This window comes from Aquila chrysaetos, chromosome 2, assembly GCF_900496995.4.
Source record: "Aquila chrysaetos chrysaetos chromosome 2, bAquChr1.4, whole genome shotgun sequence".
In the NCBI taxonomy this organism is placed as follows: Eukaryota; Metazoa; Chordata; class Aves; order Accipitriformes; family Accipitridae; genus Aquila; species Aquila chrysaetos.
Genome location: NC_044005.1, coordinates 77374932 through 77390800, shown reverse-complemented (window position 1 = coordinate 77390800; position 15869 = coordinate 77374932). Strand labels below are relative to the sequence as shown.

At 39.1% G+C, this 15869-nt stretch overlaps 1 protein-coding gene across 1 annotated transcript in view; it reads left to right on the top strand.

Annotated features, from left to right (window-relative positions):
• RIMS1 (regulating synaptic membrane exocytosis 1) overlaps nucleotides 1–15869 on the top strand; it is a 342135-nt gene that overhangs the window by 268929 nt on the left and 57337 nt on the right. Inside the window, 1 exon segment of the mRNA XM_030034563.2 lies at nucleotides 1560–1726. Coding sequence (XP_029890423.1) covers nucleotides 1560–1726 — 167 coding nt within the window.

Below are 15869 nucleotides of genomic sequence, written 5' to 3'. Positions count from 1 at the left end.
TCACAGGGTACTGCTAAGAGTTTCCTCAATGCACATTCCTCAGGTCAAACCCCCAGGTTTTTATTAATAAATTAGCTTGTGTTTTTAATTTTGGCATATGCCTTCCAGGAGCTGTGAGTAACCCCGAAACACATGCTGAGACACTAAATGTGTATAAACTCAATTTCTCCTACAGATTTCTATATTTACAGTCAGTGCTTAGGATCCTCTTTATTGCCTCCCCTTCTCTACTCCCCTTAACTTCCTCATTTATCTTACATGTTTTACCAAGAGGTTTCCAAGTGTGCTGTGGAGACCTCAAACATAGTTGCTGAAAGGCTCTGGAGCAAGAGAAGATAAACCTGGCTTGAGGACAGGAGGCCTGATACCTTCATCTGTACAAACCCGAGCTTGTGTTTGACAGGCTTTTAAAGTTAAGTCATGACATTTGCCGACTGACTCAGCCTGTAACCCAGTGCTTAGTTGAGCTGGGGATATTCACAGACTGTCACAGCTTTCCATATAATTCATAAATAAACTTTTATGACTTGCAATTTTGCAGAGCACAGATCTGGAAAATGAACTCCCTGGAGTGTGATGTCAAACACTGCCTAGTCTTCCCATGTGTTAATAGTTTTCCCATAATATGCCCTGGGAAGTATACCACTGGTTTAGTCTCTTCCCAGCCAAGGCTACCTTGCTTTCTATTGGTAGTGGGTTTTAGGTGTGCGAGCCTGGCAATGATTTGATCCTCATATTTGTGTGACTGAAGCTTCCTTTTATACACATCTGACTGATGATGTGAGTAATACGAGCATTATGTGATAGGCGGTGTGGTGTCGCAGTTGGTTTTAACTAATCAAAGCTGCTGCTGTTAGCAAAAGGGAAAAGACTTCTACCCTCGTCCACATATTCCTCCTGCTGGGTCTTCTGCTAGTTCTCACACGTGTGCGCATATAAAAGCAACTAGATCAGGGAACTGATCTGCCTGAGAACAAATACTATTTTTGCTCAGTTAGCTTTGTGCCTGACTAGTCCTCTAGTATCATGATACAAAGAGATATTTTGATGTAGAAAATGTAGGGTTTTTTCCTTTTCTGATAGAACTTAGGTATGGAAATCAATCCCCAATGTCAGCTTTGTGTAGCATTACATTTCATTCAGACTCACATGCAGTTCTCCTGTTCCAGCCTAACTCTGTACAGGTATTTCATAGCATGTTTTTTTAATATTTGAAAAGCTGAAAAAAGGGTCTATAGCCAAATAGATGGTATGCATGTGCTTGAGAAGATGTATGTCCACTGCATAAATACTTCATTATTATAGTTCCAGCATACTAAAGAACCAGCAGCCTATTTCAATTCCAATGCTGTAATTTATTTCAAGTGTCTTAGTCCATAAATATCATGTTTGATTTCTTCACTAGACATAAAGACATTATTTAATATAGGCATTTTTCTAAATTTCATACAGTTTTGTTAGATGTAAAAACAGAATTGTCATACTGAGGTCACTTGTTGTCTCAATATATGCGCTATGTTTTGATGAGACTCCTCACCCTTTCTTTTCTTGATCTCTAGTATAATATACAAACAGATCAGTACAGAAGTTGTGATAACGTCTCTGCCAAATCATCAGATAGTGATGTCAGTGATGTGTCAGCCATTTCCCGAACCAGCAGTGCCTCACGCCTCAGCAGCACAAGTTTTATGTCAGAGCAATCTGAACGCCCTCGGGGCAGAATCAGGTGAGTTCTCAGTGCAGCTTCAATTGTATCACACGCCCTCTTTCATTTAGTGCCAAAATACAATCAGAATTATTGAAATGAGATGACCATAAGATATTATGAAAACATAAGAGAACATAAGAATTTATGAAAAACGTTATGCACATATAAACCGTCTGCCATTGCTAGCCTAAGATGACTATGATGATTTTTGCAGTTGTGCATCTAAAATAGAAAGCAAACTTCCCATGAGGAGGTGACAGATTAATGTATCTGTGGCAAGTGAAACTTGAACACACATTATCATGTCATTGCTAGCTATGAATCAGTATAATCTATATGCCAATAAGGTATTACAGCAGAAATATTAGTAGATTTTTAATCTAAAGAATTTTCTTTCATAAAGGCTTTGTTTTCCCTTCTTCCAATCTATGCATTCATTTCCTTACCTACCTGCTTTTATTTTGCTGTTTTCATGCATATGATAAATTATTAGGTTTGCAACAAGTACTTGTATAGTAATTTTGATATCTCTGGTTCAAAAGTAGTTTAATTGATTTGCATTATCAATAACCAAATATCTCTTTCATCTTTGATAATAATCTATTCTTGGTTTAGTGCTTTTTTAGATACACAGTTCCTGTCTTCATTTAACTTAATGACAAAACTCTCACCAGCTATAAGGGCTGTAGGATTGGCTTGGTAGTCTATAATTACATCTACCAATGTCTAAACTCTCAAAAATTTGACTTTAAGTGTTATAAGACACAGGAAGAATTAGGAACTATAAAAAACCAAAAATCCCTATGGAGGAAATCAGTCTGATAAAAGTTTGGATGGCATCATTTACTACTTCAGAACACTTCTAGACAGACCACTATCCGACAAGTCCAGCTGGAGGCTTTTTGATCTGTTCATGCAATGGGAAGGGGTGTTAGGGAAATCAGAAACTGGCCTCTATATATGAACTAGCTCCACCTCATTTTCTTTGTTAAGGAAAGTTGACGAGGGTATTCAAAGTCATGTTTCAGATTGCTGAAATTATAACCTGGGAGCTTCAGTAATCCATAATCCAGCAGAACACTGCAGTGGAACCGTAAATGTATTTAAAGTTATTGAAGTGTTTAAAGTTATTTCAATTCATGTGTTTAAATGCTGCGTTTCATTGTGTCCTAGCTTTTCAGTATTTGTCTCTTACAGAGGGCTTTAGTCATACCAAAATACTTGTATTTTCTAGACATTGAATTTTCTCAACTAGGTCCTGTCACAGGGCAGGTTGAACAAAATAGGATTTTTTTCCCATAAATATCTCTATGTTGAACAGATTTTATCAGAGATGTTCCTTGGGTTCAGAATGTTTGATCACAAATATCAGAATGAGGAGAACCAGTAACATCATGTGAGGCTGGGAAGGGGGAAACCTAGGGTCAAATCCTTGCTTCCGTTCAACCTCTTCCATTCTAATGAGTAGCAGAGCACCTTGGGTACAGGATTAGCCGACCTAGTTAGTGTACAAAACCAAGTGTCTGCAATGGGAGCTCCAGTTCACCTTCACTCTAGACCCCTAAAGTGAGATATAAGTAGAATTCAGATGCCTTCCCTTTCTGATACCGTCCACAGAATCCATACCTCAGAGATTAGACACTTTATATGTGCTTGCTTTAATTTTCTCTAAATTCAGGTAGTACTTCCACAGTGAACAAAGTGTATAGTAATAATATACAGCGCAGCTCATTCAGTAGAAATATGAGGAAGAAATTAACAGATCATAAATGACTCATAAATTTCAATATTTTTCTTCTAAGCTGGCAGAGGTTTTGCTTCCCTGAAAGACCTGTTAAAATAAGTGGGACATGCCTAATGTACTATCTTTGCAATTAGCCTATTTCAACCATTAAGTGCAGTGGAGTGAAATTTAAAATAATTTTGATGTTATGTTGGAAAACATTGTATCCAGCAGATTAACATCCACTGTTCAAAATTTTTCATTTGAGTTGTGCACACTTTGTTTTTGGATGATTACCTAGCATCGCTATAAAAAGGTCAAAGTCTTTAGAGACCTGCAAAAATGTTGTATCATGGGAATTAGATGTAAAAAGAGGTCAGAATGAAAGGAGGTTGGGTATTGAAGAAAAGAAAAAGGAGAAGGCATTTTGCTGATGATCTGAGCCATAGTCAGCTTCCTACCCTCCTGTGTCTGTACTGGTAGCCTCTGTCACGTAGTCTTTAGTCAATTCTTTGTGCAGTTTACCTATTACATGGAAATGAAGAGTTAGTTTGGGGAAAGCTTTGATTGTATTACAAACAATTTTTTCAGAGTGAGATTCGTGCTGTTTAACTTTAGGCTTAAAAACTACACATCTACAGTAGAATTCACGTAAAAAATAGGGGTTTGTTAAATCGTCTAACTTCCCTAAGTCATCATTAAAGGGAAAAAAACACCTGCTATCTTCAATGGTTCACCTCATCTTCAGATAGATGTCAAAGACAGGTGAATTGTCCTCTTCTAGCATTAATTGTTGAAGGAACCCTAGATGACTATTTTAGATCGGTTGCTTTAATTTTAGACATCTAAAATTAAGTGAAATGGATTCTTTCTCTTAATTCCTAATGTTTCTTTAAGTTCAAGGTATTAGAAATCTGAATTTCAAGTTTGATTAGTAATTTGAAGTTCAAATTTTATTTTTGCCTGCAAGGAACCTATATCAAGCAGGATGGGATGGGATGGAATGGGATGGTCAAGCAAGATGGGCAAGGAAATGAGCATTTTTTGACTTCTGTCTTACTGGAACCACATGTCCACCATCTTCATTTGGAAGTGTGTCAGCCCAGTGGCCGTGGCAAGTGTGTGAGTGTAATGTTAAGTTTAAAGACAGTTTGTTGAACTGCCTGGTTTTTATGCACCTACTTTTGTTCTCCAGATACCTTCTGGAGATGAGAGCTATGAAGAACCTAGTAAGCACATAAAAGTTCAAAGGAGGTGGCCCAGTTTCAGCCATCTCACTAAACTTAAGTCATTCAACTAGTATCCTTAGGTGTTTTTTGTATCCAGAAGAAAACCACACAAATTCAGAATACACAAGCAAGATTCCTGGTATGCATCACCTTTTGAAAGGGTATCTCCATCTCTTTCTTTGTTGAGTAGAGAAAAACGAATCCTAGGGCTATTGACCAGAAAGCTGAGTAAATTAAATGGAGAAGTGTGACTGGAGAGTACTCCAGAGTTCAGATTAGTAACCTGAAGTGAAACTGTTCTCCTCTAACATTTCTGCATGAGCTAAAAAGCACTGGTTAGTTATTCCTGTTACAATCGTGGTGTCAAATTTCTGAATGTGAAGCGTGCCAGCTGAAGACAGCAGTAGTTTTAGTTAATGTTGTTAGTCAATATAACCCCATCATCCCTCGTATTAATGCACCTGTGAAAAGGGATATAAATTAAGCTCCTAGACATACAAGATACTGTCCTTTTTAGGGCTGCAGGAAAGCAAACTTTTGTTGTAATTTTGTACAAAATATCATTACTTTCAAATGTCAGAAGGACCGGGGTTGCAGCTCATAGTAAGTGTGGTTTACGTCCACTAACTTCACCACCAGTTCTGCCAGCACAAACAGCTTCCTGACCTTTCCTCCCAAATCCTAATGGAGGAAAGATCCTTAAAAAATCTAGCTAATGCCTTTCCCCTGTCAATCCAGGCAGAATCGATCTCTCTCTCTTCTCTATCAGTTTTGAAGACTTGAGATTCTGTCATTGCAGACAATGTATTCTATATTATCCTATATTTATTAATAGTTATTTCTTTATTCAAAGCAGTAAAGATTTTAAAACCCAGAAGCACATCTCTTTTTCTTGTGGCTCTAAAGTCTAGGTGTATTAGCTGTAAGTGTAGAACAATTCGTAGGGGTTTTCAGCAATTTTTAATATTAATAAGTAACTCTGGTTACATTACTCAATCTACACTATGCTTTTAATAATGTACAGCATTTATAGAATGAAACACTGTCTGAACAGCAAGGATAAAACCAGTTGAAGCAGAACAACACAGAAATACAGTGCATCTTATTTGAATAGCTAGATAACACTCTAGCTATTCTTTGGGTCAAAACTCCCAAACTTAAGGTTTTTTACTATTAGGAAACTTGAACATGTTGAAGAAGTTAGTAACATAGTGAGAACAAAAGCAAATCTTCCTTTTCCTTTACTCAGTGACAAGACTATGTGTAAACCTTTTAAGGCAGAAGACTAATTTCATTCCTACATTATATTTGTAATTGAATTACCTGTCAGAAAACTGTGACATAGCATGCATGGAAAATACCATTAGTTAATCTTCAGTCTGGAGATTTTGTTGATTAACACTTCTAATAGGTTGCAAGAGGGAATTATGATTGATGCACGTTCTAAATATAAGTATATAAAATAGCTTCTTAATTTCTAATTTGTTAGCATTTTCAGGTGAATGTCATAACAAATGGCTATGCATGGATAAACTAGTCTGCATATGAAATTATTCCGAACATCTTTCTTTCTACCATCCTGGGAAGTCTGGTTGACTGCCATGCCCTCTAGTGGAAGTGCAGGCAAATATCAGGAATTTTTGTTCTGGGAACAAAATGTTCTGGGACTTTTGACTTGAATCAGAGGCAGACTTGTGAATTTGGCTTGCCATAGCATTAGGAGTTGGTGTGTATTTCATGACTGAAGACAGATTACCAGTCCTTTATGGAGGTTTGCTTTCATCAGTCTTGGTCTTTAGGCATTCATAATACAGTCAAGCAATACTTCATGCCTGTGTATGCTACAGATATTACTGCATATGACTCAGGAACATTTCTCACATCCTAAATGAAGCAGAAGGAAATTTTTCGCGGTTTAATGCAAATGATTGATAAGTAAGAATCCATGTTAAATACATGGTGATTAATCAGCACCATATGGGCTTGATCAGATAAAGAAGGGCATTTGCTCACTTCATTAAAAATTATGCCCAATGATGTCATTGCATCATTTTTCATTAGAGGCCTGCTTAATGCAAAGACACCTGGATGTCTTGGTGATGTCAAGTAGGGAACTGTCATGCGTGGTAAAGGTGAGCTGGAGGCTTCTGGTTTGGAGGATTTAGCAAGTTGGCTACCGTAAAGCGTTTCACTTAAATCTGATTGAACAAAATTGCTAAATATATGAAAGAGCAGATAACTAGTTTTAAGGTGAATTTCTCTCAGTGTATCTGGGTTTCAAACAAATTGCCCCTGCATTAGGAATATCACTGTTATTCCTCATTTTAAATTTGAAAACCACATCTTTATTAAGAATTACATTTAGTATCTTAATAAATGTGTCATATAATTATGTATGTGCCATATTTTAATCTGGTTTTACATGCTTTGCTTAATTGAATGCTTAAGTTTAATTTAAATATTTTAAATGAGCTTATCAAATAAAGAGGGTAATATGATGGGTTGTAACAGTGGACTTAAACCAGTCCTAATTTATTTCACATGTTATACCATGCCACTGAATGGCTTGTATCAGAAACTCGTATTTGCTTCTTGGGATTCAGGTATGCTCTCAGCACATTACTGAAGGAAAAGAACTGGTTTTGGTTCATACTGTCAGACTTTATCTGACAAACAGTTTTATCCCCAATTTCCAGAACAGCATATACAACTTGCATGTAGCTGTTATTCTTTCCATACACTAGAACTTTAGCACTCGTACGCTTGACCTTTGGACCAGGAGCAATGGAGGAGGGAAATGCCGACACGTGATCAAGTGAAGAAGTGGTTGATGGGTTGATAAGCAAAGGGTGCAGGGTGACGGAGACAGGCAGGACCTCGTAATCAACAAACAGGGCAGGAAGGAGCCCGCCCCAAGTGTATGCACATGAATAAGGATGTGCTTGAGAGGAGAGCGTTGGGGGGAAGCTCTCGTACCTTTATCTGGGAGGTCAGCACAAGTGGGTGGCTCTCTAAATGGCCCATGCTCTAGTGCCTGGGGAACAAACAAGAGGAATTAGAGGTATGTTGTGCAGCTGCGGGGTTATGATCTCATCATGATCACAGAGACGTGGTGAGATAGCTCACATGACTGGAGTGTTGCAATCCATGGAAGCACAGGGCAGAACGGCAAGGAAAGGGTGTTATGTGAGAGAGCAGAGTTATGCAGGGAGCTCTGCCTAGAGATGGGTGATGAACCAGCTGAGAGTTTATGTGTAAAGATTAGAGGGCCTCACAATGTCATGGTGTTGTGAGTGTCTGCTGTGGACTTCCTGATCAGGACGAAGAAGTAGATGAAACCTTCTTCCAACAACTGGAAGTTTCACATTCACAGGTTCTGGCTTTCATGGGGAACTTAAACCATGTTGGTATCTGCTGTTTGAGCAATGCAGTAGGGCACAAGCAATCCAGGAGGTTTCTGTAGTGCATTGATGACCAGAGGGAATATCTGGACCAAGGACTCAGCAGAGGATGATCAGATCAGGGAACAGTTAAAGAAACTGGACATGTACAGGTTGTTGGCATGTGGCAAGATGCACCCGTGAATACTAAATGAGTGGTGCTGACCAATGTCATTGCCACTCAATAATCTTTGGAACATCATGGCAACCGGGGAATGTTCTTGAAGACTAGAAGAAAGAAATTGTCACTACTATCTTCAAGAAGGGCAAGGGGGATCTGGTGAATTATAGGCCTGCCAGCCTCAGCTCAGCCCCTGGGAGGGTGATGGAACAAATAATCCTGGAAACCATTTCCAAACATACAGAACAAGAGGGTGATTGTGAATAGTCAGCACGAATTTACAAAGGGGAAATCATGCCTGACCAACCTAATAGCCTTCTTTCGTTAGTTGACTCGCTTGGTGGATGAGAGGAGAACAGCAGATGTTCTCTATGTTGTTTTTAGTAAAGCTTTCAGCACTCTATTCCAAAGCATCCTCATAGACAAACTGAGGAAGGACAGCCTAGGTAAGTGAGCAGTGAGGTAGATTGAAAACTGGCTGAACGCCAGGCTCAGAGGGTTGTGATCGTGACACAAAGTCTACCTGGAGGCAAGTCACTAGTGGTATACGCTGGGGACCAGCGTATATTTTGGCAGTGCTGTTGAACATCTTCATTAGTGACTGGGATGATGGGACAGAGTGGACCCTCAGCAGACTTGCAGACAACAGAAAACTGATGGGAATGATTGATAGACTAGGTGGGTCTGACGCTATTCAGAGGGACCTCGATGGGATGGAGAAATGGGCCAATAGGAACCTCATGAAATTGAATAAGGGAAATGCAAAATCCTGCATCTGGGGAGGAATAACCCCATGTACCGTTACACACTGCGGGCTCACAGCTGGAAAGCAGCTTGAGCTGGAAAGCAGCTTCGGAGGAAAGACCCTAGGATCCTTGTAGACACTAAGTTGAAAGTGAGCCAGCAATGCCTTTTTGCATTAAAGAAGGCCAACGCTACCATGGGTTGCGTTAGGAATAGTGTTGCCAGCAGGCTGAGCAGCGTGATCCTTCCCCTCTGGTCGGCTCTAGTGAGACACATCTGGAGTGCTGAGTCTAGGTCTGGGCTCCCCAGTACAAGAGACATGGAGCTACTGGAACATGTCCAGCAAAGGACCACGAAGATGATGAAGGGATTGGAGCATTTGCATACAAGAAGACACTGAGAGAGCAGGGTCTGTTCATGGAGAAGAGAAGGCTCAGGAGGGATCTTATCAATATGCATAAATGCCTCATGAGAGAGAATAAAGACAGAGCCAGGTTCTTCTCAGTGAAAGGATGAGAGGCAATTGGTACAAACTGCAATTAGGGAAATCCCACTTAAACATAAGAAGGCTCCATTTGTGACACCAGTAGTGGAGATGAGGTTTCCTGCACAATGTCATTAATTCTGCCCTAACCAACACATGGAAGAATCCATTTGCTTTTTTCATAACCATAATACTTGGTTGTGCTGGTTGTGTAGCAATTGGCCAAAATAGTCAAAAACTCTAACCATGTCAGAAGCTGTGCCTTTGGAGGCATAGTTACAGCTAGATGGTTTCCTCAGTTCCCTACATCTCCTTCAGAGTCCTTCCTCCTCGGATATTGAGCATGCATGAAGAGCTAGCTGATACCAGTGTGGACCATGGTACAGTGTTCTCTTCAGCACCCTGCTCCTGCTCTTTCCTCTGCAGGCTCTCCTTGCCACATCAACCAGGAGGAAAGCTGAGAAACTTCGGTCTTTTTTCTATCCCCTCAGAGTTTTGATTGGCAATAGTTACTGAGAGGGAAGATCCGATGAATCTAAAGTAGCTTTCAGATATAACTGTAGTTTCCAAATATCCTTAATTTTTTGTACTGAAAAGGAACTGTCTGCTAATTAATGAATCTGCTGTTCATTTCTTTCTTTTAAAAGGAATGAACTTATTAAAGTTGGGTTTGACCGTGACTGAAGATTTACACTAAAAGTCTGAATGTCACTGTGAAACTGAAGATAATACAGCTGGTGTGTCATGCAACGTTAACTTTTTGGATCCACGGCTTTTGCCCAACTCCCAACAATTCTTCCAGTTTCTCAGCAGGCATTAGAAGTACCCTCTGCTATGTCTCTGTCAGTCTCTAGGAAAATAACCTAATGTTCCTCTGCTGATGGTACTCTCGTGCAAGGAGCTAAGTAGAAATGAGGCCATTTAAATATTTTCTTTCCAAAGCTTTTGGGGACTTTCCTAGTTACTGTGACAATTCTGGAAACTCACACTTCTGGAGAGGGAGCCTGATGGCGTTATGTATGTGTAGGAGACTCCCTAGCACAAGATAGGGTCCCTGCCCTTATGCTGTTGTACTTTTTTGTCCTGTTAGTTACTGTGGAGCCAGTTTCTTCAAGCTCTTAAGGTGATGAGCTTGCAAACTCTAAGCCAGGCAAAGGCTCCCAGTGACTCAAATAAGACCTCTCCCTTCCCCGCTTCTAGACCTGCCCAGAGACATTCCACTTGGAGTTCATTGGGAAATGGTGAGTGCTGACTGGCTGCTTTTCTATGCTTGTAGCTCCCTCTTATTTAGTAATGTTTGTGCACGTAGATCCCTCTTTCTTTTCAGAGTTTCATTTCATGCTGCATATTGTGCTGTTCTCTTACATAAAATGCTCAGTGTCTTTAGTGTGGAGCCAGATGAAGTAACTGGAGGTTTGCCATCTCATTGAGGACAAACAGCAGCATTGATCTGCAGAAGACCTCTCAAGGAGATGTAGCCAGAGAGCACTCTCTGGATTGGAAATAGATTTTCTCCCATTGGTTTTCCATCCTCCCACATAGTGCATTGGATCTAGTTTAATACAATTTATGGTAATGGGGGAGAATGGAGTAGAGAGAGTCTAAAGGGTCTTCTGACTTCTTCTCAGCCTTCCCATAGTGCTGCCTGTTACCACCCTAAATGTATGGGATGTGACCTGGGCAATAAAGTTGTTCTGTCCTTCCCCTACCCTCTGGTTAGACTAGGGCTGCATCCATCCCTGTCAGCTCACTGATTCACTTGAAATGCAGCAGTACTGCACCACAGAGCCAGCTGAGCGAAGTTAATACACCAAGGCTTTTCACACATTTCAGTTGGTGAGACTGAGGTCTGTGTTGAAATAAAGAAACCCACTTGTTTCATGTTAATTACAAAAGTAATTAAAATCTGTGTATTGAGTTTGTGCTACAGTGTACAGGGTGTAGTTAAGATTCTTCACTCAGGAAAAAAAACCAAAATGTAAAATCTTTTAATTATTATTGTGGACAGAACTAGTGGAGGCACTTATGGAAGAACACTGCAGTTTATTCATCAATAAAAGCAAATCACCTGGAAAATGGGAACAAATGCACAGGTAGTTTCAAACTGGCTTTGTGTGGGATATTCACTATGCCACACTCATGATCTAAACCTAGGAGGGGATCCTGAAAATGTGGTGAATATTACAGATATTTTTGTACTTTGCGTATGTTTGATCCCGTGTTCCTTATACAAACCTGTGTGTAAGGGCAAGTTCACGTTATATAAAGAAAGGATTGAGCTATATAAATTTGCAGTGAAATGCGCAGTACTGTAGCTTAGCATGAGAGGGATCCATTTGGGTATACTAGACCAAACTGGATGTTCCTGATTTTTATAGCTCTTGCTACTGGTATTCTGTATAAAAATAAATATTATTCTAACTGTGCAAGATGCTATCAGCCCAGATCCTTGTCTGGCAAAGCAGACATTGTCCTGAAGTTGGAAGCATGGTGGTTCCTCATTCTAGGATTTTGAGGGCCTTCAGGGTGTCATACTGGAAGACATAGTAGATTCATCTTATATACTATATATGCTGTAGCAGTGCTAAACAGATAAAAAAAAAAAAAACCCAAACCTTGCATACCTCCTGCATGCCTAGCTGTATGCCGTCAGGTGTTAATGATCACAGTGTTCTAGCAGTGTGCTCATCTGGGTCTCTTTCTCAGTAGAAGTCGATGTTAGCAGTATATGAAGGGCTAGATCGATCCCAGCGACTATAAATCTCCACAGCTCCACAAACAGCCGTGTGGCAATATCAGTCTGCATCACACTGAAAATCTAGTCCTTAATCGGCCTTTTCAAAAGGGTGTTTCTTGTTTTCGTGGTTAAATTCTGCTACATGCAGCATTTCAGAACATCACTGTGGAAGATCTGTTACACGTTTCTCAGGCCTAAAGCACCACACAGTCAATTACATACCTGCAGCAGTACCAGAAATTATTAATTCTGCTGCATATATATTCACATATGAATCAGATCAGCCTTTCTTTTCAGAAATTTTAACTCCAGGTAATTACAGCTTGTCACATTTATAAAGAATCTTGGACGAAGTTCTCATTTGCTATTCATCTTCCATATTACATCTGCTTCAAAGCCTCCATAGCTAAGCACTTGCAAATTAATAGATGGCTGCAGTTGTAATTTATCAGCTGGACTGTGGATCATCAGAATCCATGCTTCAATATGATATTTTTTTTTTAATCAATTGTCAAAGCCCCAGTGCAAAGGCGCTCATTGAAACGATACTCATTTCTGTTCAAAATGCAAACTGGCATGGCTTTGGGGAGATAATACAGAAGTTGTCCTCTTTTCTGAAGATTTCATTTTTATGATTTTTTAATGGTCAAAATTATGAGAGAGTTCCCAATTTATTTTTTAAATTATGTCTCTGCAAACTTAGCTTGACTGAAGAGTATTTCTTGACCTGAGTATTTCTTTCTCATGACAATTTGTAGATCCTGCAATTTTCAGGTACAAATTTTTTTCAGGTAACTAGAATGTACTTCATGTAATTATGAAATCCTCCATCTTCTCTGTAAACAGGAATCCCTCCTTTCTAAGAAAGAAATATGAGATACTAGAACTAGACTACTCTGATTAAAGCAATTCATACATTGATAATGCAATAATATATTTCTTTTGTGCTTAAATGTACAAATAACAGAAAAATCAGAAATAAGTGGCTCTCTCTTCTAATTTGAATAATTAAATCATACTGATTTTTATAGCTATTGCAGCTTAGAATCAAATTTCAAGTCTCACACTTTAAGCTACAAGATTAACTTTTAGGTTTTGAGTTATAGTTCAGTAAGCTGTAACTGAAAAACTGTGTAACACTTGTAAGTATATAAAGTCTCTCAACTGCCTAGGAAGTAAATATCTGTTTTCTAACTTCAATGTGTAGCAACTGCATTTTATTATACTATTGTCTGTTACATTATAGTCCTCTAGTACTAGGTGGCTTCCAGAGGCCAAAGTTTTTTAACCTATGTAATTTCTCAATTAATAATATATTGAGTGGAATTCTTTAGAAGTCAGATAAAAATTTATTTGGGGTTGGGTTTTTTTTTTGGCCCGTCTTCAAATGTGTCTCCTGCTAGAGGGAACAATGCATAGTGTTCCCCAGGATGAAATTTATTGTGTGACTTTCTGTTTCTAGAACCTCCTGTGGTCCAGTTTTTCAGCTTAGACTTGTTAGGGGATTTTTGTTGCTTCTGAGCAGAAGAGAGAATTACCTTAAACTGTTTTACCTTAAAGAAAAATCTATTGCTGATTTTCATTCTTCACTGGAAATGTTGAGCCAGTCTGTCCACCATTTTTTGTCATGCCCCAAAAATGAAATAATGCAAGTAATATAAGAGAGACTTCACTGTAGTTTGATTCTTCTTTTTTACCTAGCTAAGTTCCACAGAAATCCAGGGTTGTACTCTGTGTGTGACCCAGAGACTCTAATAGAGCAAAAAAACATAGAAATTTTTTTCTTAAATACTCTTTCTGTTTTAACTTCACAAGCCCTTAGAATTTAGTGTAAGGAAGGAGAGACTTTTGCAGAGGCAGATCAGACATCCAGCTCAGAGTCACTGAAACAGAAACACTATAACAGCCCAGTTTGACCTAGTGTTGAGGCAAGCTTTTTTTTTGTGGAAAGAAAGGAGGTTTTGATTCAAGGCACTATTACAGAGCTCAAATTGCTGGGATTCCCTTCTGAACTGGGATGTCAAAATGTTTAAATAGTCACTCTAGGTATTGACAGAGAACGTCACCAAGGGATAGCCAGCAGAGCACAGTGGTCTGATTCTTCGTTGGAAGGTCCCTCTTCATTCTCTCTTCGGTTTGCTTTTGTCGTGTTGATGTTTGTACTAAGATGGGTGTTTGGGGTGGGCAATTTGCAGGGAATTGAGCGTTTGAAGCTTATCTTCGTATCAGCAAGCTTAGCTGTGCGCAGGGAGGGGAGAAGATTAATGGCTTTTTCTGTTGCACAACAGTAACAAGCAGCAGTGAGTGACCATCAGCAGTAAGGGAAAGGGAAGGATAGCGAGCTACAGCCCACATGTGCAAGAAGAACCAGATGGTTTCGGTGAAGGATGAATGAGCGCTCCCCACAACCGATGAAGGGTTGTGGTTAGTGATTTATACTCCGGTTCAGTGAAGTATGTAGCCCGTGCTGTGCCACATGTGTTTTGCTGGAAGGGAAAAGATTCAAGTCCGTGGCAGCACTTTGCTGAATCAGAATGTTAAGCACTTGTTTGTATGTTTTATTCTGGCTGGCTGGACTTCTGCATTGCATTGAGTGCTTGCATTGAATTGTCAAGTACTTTTCCATTCCTGTTAGCTTCAGGAATTAGACTGTCTCAGCACTTGTGTTAATAAGCTAATTAAGCACATGGCAGTAATGACCATCTGCTTTGATTTCCCAAATATATTTTAACAATTATTTATTTGTAATTTTTAAATACAAGCTATTAAAGTCAGTATTAGAACTAAGATACGGTACTGCTTTAGCTTTTGTTCAGCATGACTACAACAGTCATGGAATTCCAATTTGAGATTAAAAAAGACTCATAAATACCAGAAGACAACTTCTGTATTTATGACACTAATTATATTGCTGATAATTTGCCCGTGTATGACTGTTTCTGTGTAGTCAAGGTTTCTGCTGTAAACAAGACATTTAGGGTCACTAAGTAGAGACTGATTTTCTTACATAATGTAATAAGCAATGTTTATTGTGCAGTGGCTTCATGGTTTATAGTTCTGTGTTTAAATACTGAGAGAGACTGATTAGTTGATATTGCAATGGAGAACATCTTCTCTCCCATAGCTAGAATAGGAGCATCCATAATGTAGCCAGTGCTGCTGACAGACTGAAGACTTTCCATGGGTTTTACTATTAAAAATAAACAATAAAAGCCCTCATTGGCTTCATAGCCATATGTCTGCTATGTTTTCAGAAGGTTTCTTTTTATCCTGGAATTTTCCACTGCAAAGTCTTTATTTAAAAACAGAATGTTTAAATTAACATTTTACTATGTGACTGGTGTTAGCGTTTATTCCATCCAAAGAGCATCTCACTATTAATGATGCAGAGAAGGGTATATGGGGTAGCATTATAAGAAGTGGTATTTTCCAAAGCACAGGACGCTTTAAAATCATCAGTGAAACTTATCCACTCCATAGTTGCTAATCAAACTCCTACTGCAAGAATAAAATGAGGTGATATCAAGACCATCAACAGTGGGTGCTAGATTCAATCATTTTTTTGATGGAGTCTTTCCACACTTATTATGCTCATTTGCACTGTGTTTTGCATCTATAAGTACGTGTGTGTCCGTCCCTGGTAGGTGCTTGCATTAGTGCTGTGCTCACAAAAGATATACAAT